Consider the following 14627-nt stretch of genomic DNA (forward strand, 5'->3'; position numbering starts at 1 on the left):
CTACCCTCAGGAACTACTTGAATATGTCAGAGCCTGTGTTCCAGACAAAGACAAATTTTCCTCAAATTAAAAAAATAATCTAGGAAAACTTGAGACCACAAATCCCAGTAAGAGTTGACCAGGGTGAGAGCTCCCTTAAAAGCTATAAGCACAGTCAAGCAAGAATCAGCAAGGAGTCAAACAAAAGTAAAAAATGAAACTGCAAAAACTCTCACTACAGGGAAGACACAACCAGCAGCTCTTAGCTGAACACTAGGCTTTGGGTATGATTATTTCATTTATTCCCCAAAGAAGAACCCATTTAGGTCAATGTGACTGTCACCATTTTGCAATTGTGGAAATGGAGGCTTAGAGTTCAGACACATTTTTCAGGTCCCAGAGATACATGTTACAGCTAGGACAAGGCACCCCAGCTGCTGATCTCCAAATCCTCTGGCACTTAAGCACTGTTCCATGGGTTTATTTATTCTGTAACAAAAAGTCTATGTAAACCTCTATGGTCCATGCCTACATTAGGTGCCAGGGGAGATAAAGAGATAAAGAAAACACATACTGTCTCTGAAGGAGCTTAGTTCCTGGCAAGAAAGGCAAACAATTGCAAGCAACAACAATCAAATGGGAGAAGTGGAGGGGTAAGCTCATCCAGCACAGGGCCTCAAGGTCTTCCCTGGTGCAGTGGAGTCTAGAGCATACAGAACACGCTAGGAAGATGGAAGAGTTAGAGGGCAAGACTAGGAGTGAAGATTCCATTCATTTGGCCAGGAGTGAGAGACACTGACAGCAACTAAAGCACAGAGATGGAAGAGCCTAGGATCCCAGAGTGAGGTTACCAAAAGCCAAAACACAAGCTGGGGAGTTGGAATTGCAATCACAAATACCAAACCAAAATACCAACAACAACAACAAGCAAAATTACATGAATATCACCTTACTGGATCTCAAAAGATTCATGGGTAAAGACAAACACTGTCCTGTGGGAACTAATACTCTGGAATGACATTCCTAGGTTTATTCATTTCTTAGACCCTACAAAGTCTGTTCTGTACAATTTTCAAACCAAGAGCCAGGTTCCAGTGACCTACATCTGTAATCCCAGCTATTCAGCAGGCTGAGATCTGAAGATTAATCATGCTTCGAAGCCATGCCCAGGCTATGAGATTCATCTCCAATTCACCACCAAAAAGCCAGAAGTCTGAACTGTCGCTCAAGCGGTAGAATGCTAACCTTGAATGAAAAGGCTAAAAAGCTCCTGAATTCCAGCCCCAATATCAGCATATTCACTTTAAAAAGTTCAAACATCCCCTATTTCTTTCTTCCTTCTTCTCCAGTCAGTGTGAGGTGAGGGCTGGGTATATGAGGGGGGGAAAGGACAAATGCATTTTACCCCTTTATGTGACCCACAAAGCCTTGGAGAAATTCAGTGATCATCACAGACTCAATTACTGATTCCAATTCATCATCCCTTTAATAGTATTCCATAGTGATACATCGTGTACAATGTGGCAAGACTCTGTGCTGAGTGGAGTATTTTTCCCAAACCTGAGACTTTGTAATCCATTTTTATCATGGGATATTAGCAAACAAAACGTACAGTGTGCTTGTGTGATAGAATATTTCTTCTTTTATTCTGCCACTACCAGGAGATTATGCCCAGTACTCTAGAAAAATCACACAGAAGAAACCTGGACCTGGTCTAAGCCTGAGGCTAAACTCATCTGAAGATTTGTGGTTGTATTTCTGTTCATGGTTGGATGCCCTGGAATTCGGGGTGATTTGTTATGCAGCAGCAGCATGGAAATAGCTGACTGTTAACAGATGACTCTGAACTTTAAAACAAAGTTCCTGAAATACAATCAACTTCTCATGGAGTAAAAGCTGCCTAGGCAGCTGGCCCTCCAGAGAACAAAGCCATACAGATGACCACTCTGCTCTACCATTCCACTACGGTACTGCCCACCTCCTGGTACTCACCAGAGTCAGAAGCTGCTGGGCTCACCAGGCTGAGAAGCTCCCGTTCCTTTTCATAATCCCCTTTGCAGAGCAGCTGCCCCTCCTTCAGGACAAATTCATCACCCTTTTGAAGCTGTCGCTCACAAACACAGCAGCAGAAGCAGCTCAGGTGGTAGACACTCTTCTGAGCACGCATAACAAACTCATTGGGTGCGATGACCTCAAAGCAGCCTCCACATTTGACAGCAAACAGCCTGGCAGGAGCAGAGAAAGGGAGGACACTGTGAGGAAGGTCAGGCTTGAGTCTGAGTCTCCCCTCAGCTCAACAGCAAAAGGACTGTCCAGACTCAGGACAAAGATGCTGGAACTCAGGTTGTTTAATCTCCTCCTAGTCACACCCAATCAATAAAGTCCAGGATGGCCTGTAGCAAAACTAAAAGTTACAAAGACAATGTTTTTGTTTTTAATAGCCTGATGACACAATAATTTCTTTTGTAAAAACTCAAACATGTGCCTGAATATAATATGCCTTCAAATATCTCTGGGATTCCTGAACTATAACTTCATTTTACAGTCTCTTAAATAAATAGATATTTCCTCTTTAAAAGTAGCAGTACAATGTGTGTGTGTGTGTGTGTGTGTGTGTGTGTGTGAGAACTCACTCAAAATCACTTTCTGATTCTCTCCACACACCAGAGATAATAGAAGTGGAAAGGTCAGATGGTGTAAGGGAGAGAATAGCAAGGAGGAATAGACTGGCCAGAGCAAGGACATAAAGCTATACACCATTCCCCTCTTTAAAAGGAAGAAATACACTAACCCAAAGTATATTTAGGGAGCAGGTACCAGCGTGGTCAGCTAGTAAGGCCCTCTTTTACAGATCTAAGCAACTATGAGTATCAAGAAACATTTTCCTACCACAGGCCAACTACTGTGATGGCCTAAATTGGGCCAAGCTCACCTCAAAAACTCACTCATACACTTATTTATTCTTCTTTCATTTAGACAGAAACATCCATTATGTACCTTGTAGCCCACCATCTGCTCTGTGTCTTACTATGGAGACTGAAAAAGTATCTATCACCCCACTGGCATTCTTGTAGTCAAGTATATATTATCTGTTATGTGTCAGGCATCAATGTAAGCATACGAGAATACAAGACAAAATTCATTCCCATCCACCTACCCTCACATACTTATGAAAGAACATTAAAGAAACAAACAAACATAAAAGAACAAATAGCTCATAACTACCCTTAGGGATTTGTTGTTAGGAAACAGAATATAAGCACAATTCAAAGCAATATCCCATAGATATAAAATAACATATAGCAGTAGTATATATGGGAACTATGATATTTAATCAATTCTCAACCATGAAATAGTACCAGTTTGATTCAAAGTCAATATTTATGCACAATATGTTTATCCTGGCAGCTTCCTGAAAAAGGGAAGCATTTTGAGATGGTGGAGTGAAGAGGAAGCTAATGAGATGTTCACAAAGAGACACATACACAGAGATTGGGGCAAAAAAGAGAGGGACCATTCAAGTTCAGGCTTAGAGAAGGAAATGAAGTCATCTATAAACCAACCAGCTGCCCACAAACAGCTTCCTCCCAGGACAGAGGCCAGTCTGAAAGATTGGAAGTGGGTGTGCTACCTGATTTTCAACCTATGCTTTGAATCACTATACATATCCCCTCTATTCTTGGCCATCAGGAACACCTTAGAAACACCTATCTTAATACACCCCCCATCTGCCCTCAACCTCAGAAACGGGGCAAAGTTGGGGAACAGTCCAAATGGCTGTTATAGGCCATTTCACTACCAACAAGCTATACGAGAGCCCCTAAACCAGAATGCAAGGTACCAACAGATCCTTCTCTGTCCTTTTTCCAGCTACTCAGTGTGGATTTTCTCTTTCCTGAACTTCTACACTAACTCTAGTCTCTCAAATCTTTGCCTTTCCTCCCTCCCTCCTTGCTGGACGACATCCATTTTATAGAAAGTCTACCCAGCACACCCCTGAGTCCCAAGTCCCCCAGCCACTGTTTGCCAACCTGAGCAAATGAATCACAGCTTTTCCAGGAGCTGGTCAAAGGCTCTTTGTCCTCGAGCCCACTTCTCCTCCTCGTCCCCTGGAATGGACTGTTAAATAGACTCAAGGCAAGTGCTCACAAGGAGTCAACAAGCACTTGAGACGCGGCAGTGGCAGGTGGTAGCATGTGTACTTGGCCTTTCTAACTTCTACCCTGTTAATCTCCTCCTCCTCCTTTTCTTCCCATTTTATTTCATCCCTTACTCCAGAAGTGTGCCCCAAGTAAAAGAAGGAAGGGCTGGAGTGAGCTCAGCAACCAAGACCTGCCATGTTGATCAGGAGCAACCAGGGGAAGTTCCCATAGTTGTCTGGGCTCCAATCTTGTCTCTGGGCTCTGATCTTGTCGTGTTCATGGTCACTGAGGATCACAGACCAGAAGAGAAGAGTGGTGCTTTTTGCTTTCCAGTCTCCTTAGGTTTCTGCACTGGGTCCAAACCTGGTCTTCCTCACCTTACTAACTTGGCTCTTAGAACCCCAGAGCAATTCAAGGAGAAAAAGAGCATATAGTCCACCACCTGGGTACCAGATGTGTACACAGCTGTACTGAGTGCCACTGTGGACCCAGCTGCAGATTGCACACCTCCCACAAGTTGTTTTCTCTAAGGCTCAGACAAGCAGAGAAAAGGATTTGTTCAGAAGTCTAGGTCATAATTAAAACACAGTCTGTCTCTTCCTAATGCTGTGGATGTGTCCCCCATGGTTACTTCCCCCTCTGAATGCTAATGAGGCTTCGCTCTAGGTTCAGAGCCTGGCAGATTGCTGTGCCCAGGAAAGCTGGTCAAGGCTTCTGGAACTGCCAGATCATCTAGGCAGACATCATATTGCCCAGCTCTTCTAAGCATCATAAATTCTCTTACCCCGAATGCACCTTGGGATGGTCCTTTAACTCCTCTTCCCTTACCATCCCATCCCCTTACCAGTAGAATGAGAATCCTGGAAAAGCATCTAGTGCAGTACCTGTCCCAGAAACTAAGCCTTCCCCAACTAATGCCCTTCTGTCTGAAAGGGATCCCTATACTTAGAGAGCCACATTCTCCAGCAAGCAGCAGGTTGCATGGAATAGCACAGAAGAGCACAAAGGAGAGACCTTATCCACTCGGATTAGACTAGTAGTCACAAAAGTTTTTTCTTCACTTTCTCTTCTCTTCCTTACTCCTGCTATCTGTCCCACATGTCATGCCGGGCAGGAAGGAGCTGGCTAGAATTCCACCAAGTACTCAGCTTCTACTTCTTGTACAGCCACAAACTTTGGTGTATGGCTGTCAATCTTAGTGAGACAGTACACAGAGATGTGGAGCTCACAAGCCATACCCCCCAGAATGACTCAATTCTTGCAGCCTCAGCTTGCTCAGATGTTTAAGGCAGCCCTGGTGCCTATATTCCTGGGGCTGTAATGGTTAAATGAGAACATGTCCTCAAGCACCTATAAGGGACAGACTAGTTTTAATCATTTTTCTTGGCCCTACCTGTCTTTTGATGCTTGTAGATTTTTCTTCTCTCCCCAAAGTGGTTCTCAGTGCTCAAGAGTTTCCTGAGACATAATCCCCAAGAATTCCCTTCCTCATCATGAATGTGAACCCTCTTATGAGTCCCCCAAGCACTCGCATGGGCATGGCTTCATCTCCAGAGCATAACATTACCCAGAAAAATTAACCCAGGAGATATACTGCTGGTTGTGCTGACAGTGAGACAGAGCATGCTCCTGAGACCAAACCATGGGCCTGGCATCCTCTCCCTACCATAGCTCAATCATCCAAGGCAAGCACTGTGTATACGGCACTGCCAGGCCCTACCCCAGATGCCACTAGGAAAGCAAAGAAACAAAGGACATGGGACCTGATTCAGGGAAAGGGCACAAGCCAAAGAGTGAGAAGACCTGGACCCAAAGATTCTGTCTTTACTGGGGGGGGCCTGAGAAAAGACACCCATTTTCCTGGACCTTTGATTTGTTGTCTTGCATTTCTTAATGTAAGGTACTGTCCTAGACCAGTATTGTATCAAGAATGAAGAAAAACCCGTCTCTACTCCATCATTCCCCGTCTTGCAACAAGATACTGCATGTCCCTAAATCCAGGTCTCCCGACAGTGTTTCAGCAGGGCACTGCCTTGATATACTGATTCTCCAGGCAAAATCCTTTCCTATACTATGTCATTCACACAAAGATGACGACATCTTATCGCCAAAATATTAGATAGACAGGTAGATACAGAGATGTAGAGATATAAAGATGCACACAACAGATTCTAAATTTCCAGAAAAGGTGTCTTCTGGAAGATAGTAGTTTGCTCCTAAAATGCGTTTGAAACTACAGAGCTAGGTAATTTCTTAACTCTACATTTTTATGTGTTGGGAAACCTTACTACACAGGAGACAATGTCTCAAGAGCTGATAGGTGCAAAGGACTGACACTTGAGCACTACCAGGAAGCAAGTGTAAGGTAACCTACAGCAAGGCACAGAACTTGAGAAGCAAGGGTGTACCACAGTATTGCAAGATTCCTCGTAGTAGTATGATGCCACATTAAGAAGCTAGATGGTATGGTGTTAGTGTCTGATCTTGGGACAATCACTCCACCATTCCAAACACCTGGGGGTCCTCATTACTAGAACTTACTTCAGTCCTCCCAAATTACATTACTGCAAAAAGAAAAGCAGTGGACCAGAAAAAAGGGGATTTAAACTTATGGAATGTCTAATTATCATCAGGAATTGTGATGATCCTTCAATTCATTATGGCATTAAGTGAGTGGAGGAGAAGGGGCAGGGAACTATTGTATGAACTCAAAGAGGACATCACCTTATTTCACTTCAGCCAGGCTGGTGATGCCTTATCTCCACAGGAAGGGAGAGACTCTGGGGTGGGCAACTCATGAGTCTTTTTCTCATTTCTCTCTCACATCCTCTCCAGCACTGTCCTCACAGGAGAAACAGAAGGATCAAGCTGCTGAAATGGCAGCCTCAGCTCATGGGAGGACTCTGAGTAGATCCTAGGTTTTACAGGAGGTTCTTGCAGACTCAGGAGTTAAAAAGGAAGTTGATCCCTTTAGACTCCTCATCTCAAACACTGTAAAGCACCTAAAGCATTACTGAAAGAGGCCTGTCCTCTTTCGATCAAGGTTAGGAACGAAGAGTTATCGACCCAGCACCATCATGTGAGAGTCTACTCTGACTCCACAGAGATGGGAAATGAGACTGTTTTTTGTTAGAACTGCAATCACTTAGTTTTCAAGGCATAATCAGAAATTCAGGCCAATGAGGAAGGGTTTGCATTGACAAGGACACAAGGAAGTTCAGCTAGAGAAAGACTATGTTGTAGAAATCACAGCTACAAGGAGATGACCATGTGGAATCAAATCAGTTAAAATCTAATTCTCCCACCTACTAAGTATGAGGCTTTGAGTAGACCATCTATACAACAGGAATAGGGAAAGGACCTACCTTCTAGTCTCAATGGCACTTAACTAAACCAATAAACATAGTTCCTGATACATAATAAATCCTCCATAAAAAGTAACTATCCCAATGGTGGTGATGACAGTGATAATGATGATAGATTTTTTAAGCTGAAAAATGGAATAGAGGAGAGAAATGGGCTTCAAGAAAAAAGTGGAACTTGCAGGCTGCCTATCACACAGAATTTATCTGGATTTACTCGTGGATGGTTAATTTTAGGTGTAGACTTGACTAGATTAGAAATGTCTGAGTCGCTGATAATGCATTGTTTCTACACATCTCTGTGAAAGTGTTTCCAGAAGAGAATAGAATCTGAGCCAGGAGACTTGAGTAAAGAAGAAATCACTTTCATCCAATAGGGGTAAATACCATCCAAGGCTCTTAGCTTGAGACTGCAGGAGTTCTGCCAGTTCTCAGGACTTCGTCTTTGGACTGACAAGTACATTATTGGTTTCCCTGGTTTTCCAGCTCACAGATGGCATATCACAAGACCTCCTGGCCTCCACCATCACATGAGCCCATTTTCCTAATAAATCCCCTCTCCTATATCTCTACCTTATTTGTTTGTTTCTGCTGGTGAGCCCTGGTTAACACAGCCAATCAAAAGTTGTAATGTGGCTAATGACCCTCTTGTTCTATAAACCAGGAAGGAAACTGGGACTTAATTTTCTTGGTACCATACATCTGATGTTTTTACCCATGAATTCCCTTGGCCTCCTCCCTCATCCTCTGCCCCACGTAATACATCAGACATAGACACCTACTGTCCCCAACTCCACCCTCCAGGCAGGTGACACAACTTCCCTCACATACAAGAATGCTACAAATCATGGCAACCTCATTCAACTCACAGCTATTCCAGTGCAAGGGCTTCAAGACTCTTGAGGCACAGGCAAGAATATAATAACAGCACAGGTTATAACCCTCCAAAAAGTTCCTGATCCAGAACTACATTTGGAAAAAAAAAAGACCTACCTGAACCTTGGACTAGAGTCCTGTAGTCTTTTTTTTTGGGGGGGGGGTGTCTGGTCGTGGGGCCTGAGCGCTGTCCCTCAGCTCTTCAGCTTAAGGCTAGTGCTCTACCACTTGAGCCACTTCCGGCTTTTTTCCTTATGTGGTGCTGAGTGATCGAACCCAGGGCCTCATGCATGCAAGGCAAGTGCTCTACCACTGAGCCAGCCCCCTGAAACTAGTTTTGATCAGGTATGTGAACCCTTTGGTTTAGAAAGTAGACAGGGTTGTGAGTATTCTTGAACCAGAAGGCAGGAATCTCTTCCCAGTTTCCACCCTCTCCACCAGGGGGCAGCATAGCAGCATTCATTAAGCGCCATGTTGACTTGGTAACCGGAGGTCATCCCAGGCAGAGACAGGGGTTGGCCATAAGCCAAAACTGTCTGCTAGAAAATCTGCTGCTGGGAGTCTGGGAGACCATGTGGCTAAACTGAAGGGGAGATGGTGAGAGAGAAGTATTCAAAAGTTTTGGGAACCAAAAGCATGGCTTGTGGCCTTAGAAGTAGTGACACAAGCCACCTTGTCAGCTGGCTCCAAGGTCTCTGTCCTTGAGGCTGAGCCAACACCACCACAATAAGCAACTGAGCACGTGGCTGTGGGCGCGGTGGGAAAGTCTGCAGGGACAATAGAAGTGGCAAGATCTTCTATAGGAGACAGTCTCATGATTCTGCAGTAATAAAAAAAAAAAAAGATTCAATAAGTGGTAGGCTGAGCCAATCAGAGTTTCTGTCTCTCTGCAGCTCCTCAGGAGTTACATGGAAGACCATACAATGGGATGATGTAGTGGGGGACAGGAAGGCTGTGATGCCCATGCCCCCAGATGCTAGGAAAGAGCACAGGGCAACACACAGGGTTCTCTACCTATCACAAAGGTTGCTGGCAGCAATGGCTGATTTTTATCTTTCCCTGGAATCACAAGAATTCTGCTCCAGTCATCAAGACTGTAGGAAAACCAGTCTCTCATATAACCTGGATGCAAATCTTGGTCATGCCTTTTATGAATTTGACTAGTTACAGACTCTCTTGGAGCCTCAGCTTCTTTATCTATAAAATGAGATTATGTCTATCTTATATTTCAGAGATGAAATAAGACAATATGTTTGAAGTATCTGACACACAGTAGCAGCTATTGTCATTACTGAAATCAGTTTAACATATCTGCTCATGAAAATATTTGTATAAGATGGTATATTTTATGATAGTCAAATGAGACAGAAAGAGAACTTTCTATGTTATCACAAGGCTTTGTTCGTCATTGTTAGAATTAATTAAATTGAACTTCCATAAGCTATAATGTTATTGGGGAAGAGACCAACAAACAAATAGAAGAGGCCAAACACTTGAGAGGAGACAAGGTGCATCTCATTCAGACCACTATGACTATGATCTACCCTAGCCCACAGCAAATATTGATACCAGCTACCTACTGCTCAGTAACACCCATTGCCTAACACCCAACATATGTTCAGGAAGTCAGCAGCTCCATGGAGAAATGGTTGGCCTGAGCCATCAGTTGCTATTTGGTTAATGCTGAATATATCTGGCAAATATTTGGGGCATATCATTTCAGTCCTCAGATGACTTCTTATCAAGGTCACCCACCATTGTGTGGCCCTGCACTTAAGGCACCTATATCCCTACCTTGCAACTCTAGCTGTCGAAGCTCCCAGAAATCATTTGACTTCATCCCTCATCTTACAAATGGTGGGGCGAAAGGCAAGGACCAATGAGAAGAAGTGAGCTGGACCACAAAGAAAGCTACACTAACTAAAAGAACTAAAGCCAGGGCTTTAGGTTCAATCAGTGACGAAGAAACAAAAGCAGCTAAAATATGGTCCAACCAGGGATGGGAATGGATCCAACAAACTTTAAGAAGCTGAATATGTGAACAGAGGGCAGGACAGTGAGTGTTCCTTTCTTGGAAGATTACTCTTCCCTCCACCTTTGCTTCTTTGCCAAAACTTTAAAACTCTGCCTATGAACTGGGCTCTAGAGCAAGAGACTGTGGTCAAAGTGTGGATTCCAGTAACACAAGCCAAGGTGGCACAACTTAAGAGTATAGACTTTCCATATTGTCACACAAACATGCAAAAACGGTCAGACATAAAACAGGCATATGGAAAAATATTTTCTTTCTAAGGAGCGAAAGGTTTGATTTCCTTTGAAAATGCCAGCTTTTCTTTCTCTTGATCCTCATTAGCCTCGTGGGACACTCTCAACATACCCAGCAAACAAGAGAGATGAGGAGGGAGGTATTTTTAGCTGATATTCTGGGCACAGATTCCTATTGTTCCACAATTTTTTGGCTTGGCTGCATGGCCTATGGCCAATACAACATATACTCTTGCAAAGAATGTATGTTTCCTGGGGATCTGTGAAAGTGTGTGTGTGTGTGTGTGTGTGTGTGTGTGTGTGTGTGTGTGTGTGTGTGTGTGTGTTTCTCTAGGAGGGACAGGGTATTTATTATTGATGATGTTTTGATGGGAAAGTCTTGGGATCTCAGCAGGGGGCCACAGTGAGCTCTCTATGAATCCTATTCACTCAGGTCACTATCACTCTTCATTCATTATTACTATTGTGCTATATGTCAAGAAGCAAAAAAGAAGAAGAAAAGTCATATTGTCACAACCCAAGACCCCCCTCATAGAATCAACTGGTAGCAACAGCACAGTATTAGGACTAGATTAATTCTGAAGTCCAATGGATGTATTCTTAAGTAATCTGGTGCACTGCTGAATATGGGGCAGTACCCCAACCTCAAGAACTACTCCTATCTTCCTCCCTCACATACCACGCCCAGCCTCACAGAATGGAAAACATCTAAGGGAAAGCAAAATACCCACTGCTAACCTGATTAAAACCTCCCACCATGGCCTGAAAGTCAATTGGAGCTCTGAGCATCTATCTTTCCCTTTCCATGTAAGAGCTGAGCACCTCTGGGTTGACTGAATTTCCAGAATGCCTTTAGTTCAAGGACCTCAAAGTAGGTGCGGACTTGAGTAACATCTCAGCTCTGACGAGTGAGAACTCTGTTACCTGCTACCTTGTCCTTATCGTATGGTAAAAGCAACACCACAGCTGGGCTTCTAACTTCACATGCACTCCCCAAACCCAACAGCCTGGAGCCCACAATGGGTAAAGCCTCTTTCCCTACTGTGTGGCCTTCGACTTCCTGGCTGGACTTTAGTTGTTTTTTTTTTCTTTTTCATAGTTCTTTTCATTTTAATTTTACTGACTTCAGTTTTCTTGAGAACCACATATGATCAGAAAAACCCTGTACAAATGACACAATTCTTGTTTCTCCATGTTTGTTCACTTTTACTCCAGTTGCTTAGTCTTTCTTACTCTTTAGTTCTCTTCCTACTACCCAACTTGCTTCCCAGTAAAAACTGGAAGCTACCACACCTACTAAGGTGACTACAATCAAAAAGAGAGAATAAGAGCAAGTATTGGCAAGGATGTGAAGAAATGTGGGATGTGGGAACATTAAACGGTGACCCCACTACAGAATACTGTATGGAGACTCCTTTAAAAAAGTAGTAAGTTCTGAAAACACTGTTGTTTCTGATAAAATGAGACAGACTCAGCTGATGAGTACAATTAATTAATTTCTCCTACTTCTGACAAGAATTAAAATGCAAGATCCAAGCCAGTTGTTGGTGGCTCATACCTGTAATCCTAGCTGCTTGGTAGGCTGAGATCTGAGGATTGCTGTTCAAAACCAGCCGGGGCAGCAAAGACTCTTATCTTCAATTAACTACAAGAAACCCAGAAGTGGATCTGTGGAAAAAGTGGTAGAGCTCTAGCTTTGAGCAAAAAAGCTCAGGGACAGTGCCCAGGCCCTGAGTTCAAACTCAATGACTGACCAAAAATAAGAGCAATACACAATACCCAGAATCAACCCAGCCATATTGGTACTTAGAGAATGAAACCTACCAATGCAGAGAAAGGTGAATCCTTGAAAATTATCTTTAACAACTGAACCAACCATCAACCTCCTAATTCTTTACTTCCTTCTAGTAAGAAAAATAACAGCTATCACTAGCTAGTCCAAAGTTAGCAGGATGGATGGTAATAGGAAACGCAACCCCCTCCAAGTTCTTCATTCTGGCTTGCTAAATGTCTTGTTTGCAGAACAGTCTGGTTTGCCCTCCTATCTAGGGCCAACTCCTCCACTCAGCCACTAGGCTTGGTAAGTTCATGCTTACTCAAAACTATCCTGTGTTCTCCCTCTTTCCAATGTGGATAACATATATTGTGGGGGGGGGTCTTCCCATTTTGGACAAAAATGCCTTTCTATTGATCTATTTTGTTCCTTCACCACCTACTTCTCTGTGTCTGATAACATTTGTAGAAAAGACACTTTGAGAAATTACTTTTGTTTGCTATTCCCCAGGTCCTCTACTTTAAGGCAAATCCAGTGCCATCCTTTCTAATACAGCTCTCTAATAAAGGCCATGATTACCCTTTGGTTGTCTTACCCAGAACTATTACTTTAAATATCATGCATATGTTGAATTGACTTTCACATTTCTATTTCTACCCTACCTTGTATTCTAAATTGAACTTGATAACGAATACCGTCACTTAGATTTCGTTTTTTCTTTTTTATATTTTCTTCCTTCCTTTCTTTCTTTTTCTTTCCTGCTCTTTCTTTTTCTTTCTTTCTCTTTCTTTCTCTCTCTCTCTCTTCCTTTCTTTCTTTCAGCAGGGAGGTAGTGCTAGGGATTGAACTTGGGGCCTCATATTTGCTAGGCTAGCACTCTATCACTATGCCACAACTCTGAGATAATTTTGCTTTTAGTTTACATTTTAGATAAAGGCTTGCACTTTTGCCTGGGCCTGTCTCTCAACATGATATTCCTACTTCTGTGTCCCAAGTAGCTAGTATTATAAGTGTGAGTCACCATATCTAGTGACTTATTTTTAATATAGGATCTCCTTAAACTTTTTCTAAGCTGGCCTTGAAGCTATCTTCGTATTCTGCCTTCTAAGTACCTAGGATCATAAACGTGTGTCACCACGCCTATCCTCAGGTTTGGTTTAAGTTATTCTTTTAATTATATAGATTTATGTAGTACCGTGTGATAATTTGATACATGAATACAATGTGTAATACTCTGATCAGCATTGCTATTTCCAATTCTTTAAGCATTTGTATTTATTTTTTATTAAATACATAACTGTACATATACATGTGGGGTACAGTGTGATATTTCATGATCTCTAACTTAATAAAACCAAACATAGAGCTTGTGGGTATCCCTCTCATTTCCTCCTGACTCAGATCTGCTCCAACCACAGCCTCTCCTGCCATGTACCCAATGACACCTAGATCTCTCCTGTTGTTCAAGACAAGTATCTGGAATCTTTCCTGCTTCTCTCCTCACATCTCAGATCCCCTTGGTCAGCAAGCCACTCCCGTGCCGCAGTCAAACTTGCTGCTTCTCATCTCACTGCTGCTCCACATCAGCCCCAAATAACCACAACAGCCTCCTGATAGGTCCACTAGCTTTCTCCTTCTCTCCTCCTTCCTCCTTTTCTTCTTTCTCCTTTCCTCCTTCCTTCCTTTGTGATACACAACCTGGTTATCCAGATCGTGCCCCTCATCTGTTCAAAATTCATTCTCATTTTACACATGAGAAAACAGACTTACAAAGGTGTCAGGAATCGAAGTACGTCTGCCATTATATCATTGCCCAGCTTGCCTCTGAGGATTCTGCCAGTTAGTAGGATGGGACTTTGTACACTACATGTAAGCTCCATGCTGAGTCCAAGGTAACCCTACCGTCATTACCAAACCCAAGCTCCTAAGAGGCAGAGCTAAGTGAGATTATCAAACCATGCTGAAATGTTTTACTAAAGAGGTTGCCCCCCCACACTTCTACAAAGAAAGCCTAGCCTCTGAGACCAACACACAAGCTACTTCTAAGCCAAGAAAATGTATACCTGAGAATTTACACTGACACAAATAAGTAGAAACTGGGTGAAAATGGCATGACCGGGAGGTAGGATGGCCAGTGTACACACCAGCCAGGGACCGGAGGTAACACAGGACACCTGAGCTTCCTGGTGGGTATGATGTTTTGAGTGAGATGGAGGAGGTTCTCAGACA

General features: G+C 43.1%; 1 protein-coding gene across 1 annotated transcript in view; it reads right to left on the reverse strand.

Annotated features, from left to right (window-relative positions):
- Lmx1a (LIM homeobox transcription factor 1, alpha) overlaps nucleotides 1-14627 on the reverse strand; it is a 136513-nt gene that overhangs the window by 41129 nt on the left and 80757 nt on the right. Inside the window, exon 4 of the mRNA XM_013021780.1 lies at nucleotides 1972-2204. Coding sequence (XP_012877234.1) covers nucleotides 1972-2204 — 233 coding nt within the window. The remainder of the gene's footprint in view (nucleotides 1-1971; nucleotides 2205-14627) is intronic.

The sequence above is a fragment of the Dipodomys ordii genome, unplaced genomic scaffold (assembly GCF_000151885.1).
Source record: "Dipodomys ordii isolate 6190 unplaced genomic scaffold, Dord_2.0 Scaffold57, whole genome shotgun sequence".
Taxonomy (NCBI): Eukaryota; Metazoa; Chordata; class Mammalia; order Rodentia; family Heteromyidae; genus Dipodomys; species Dipodomys ordii.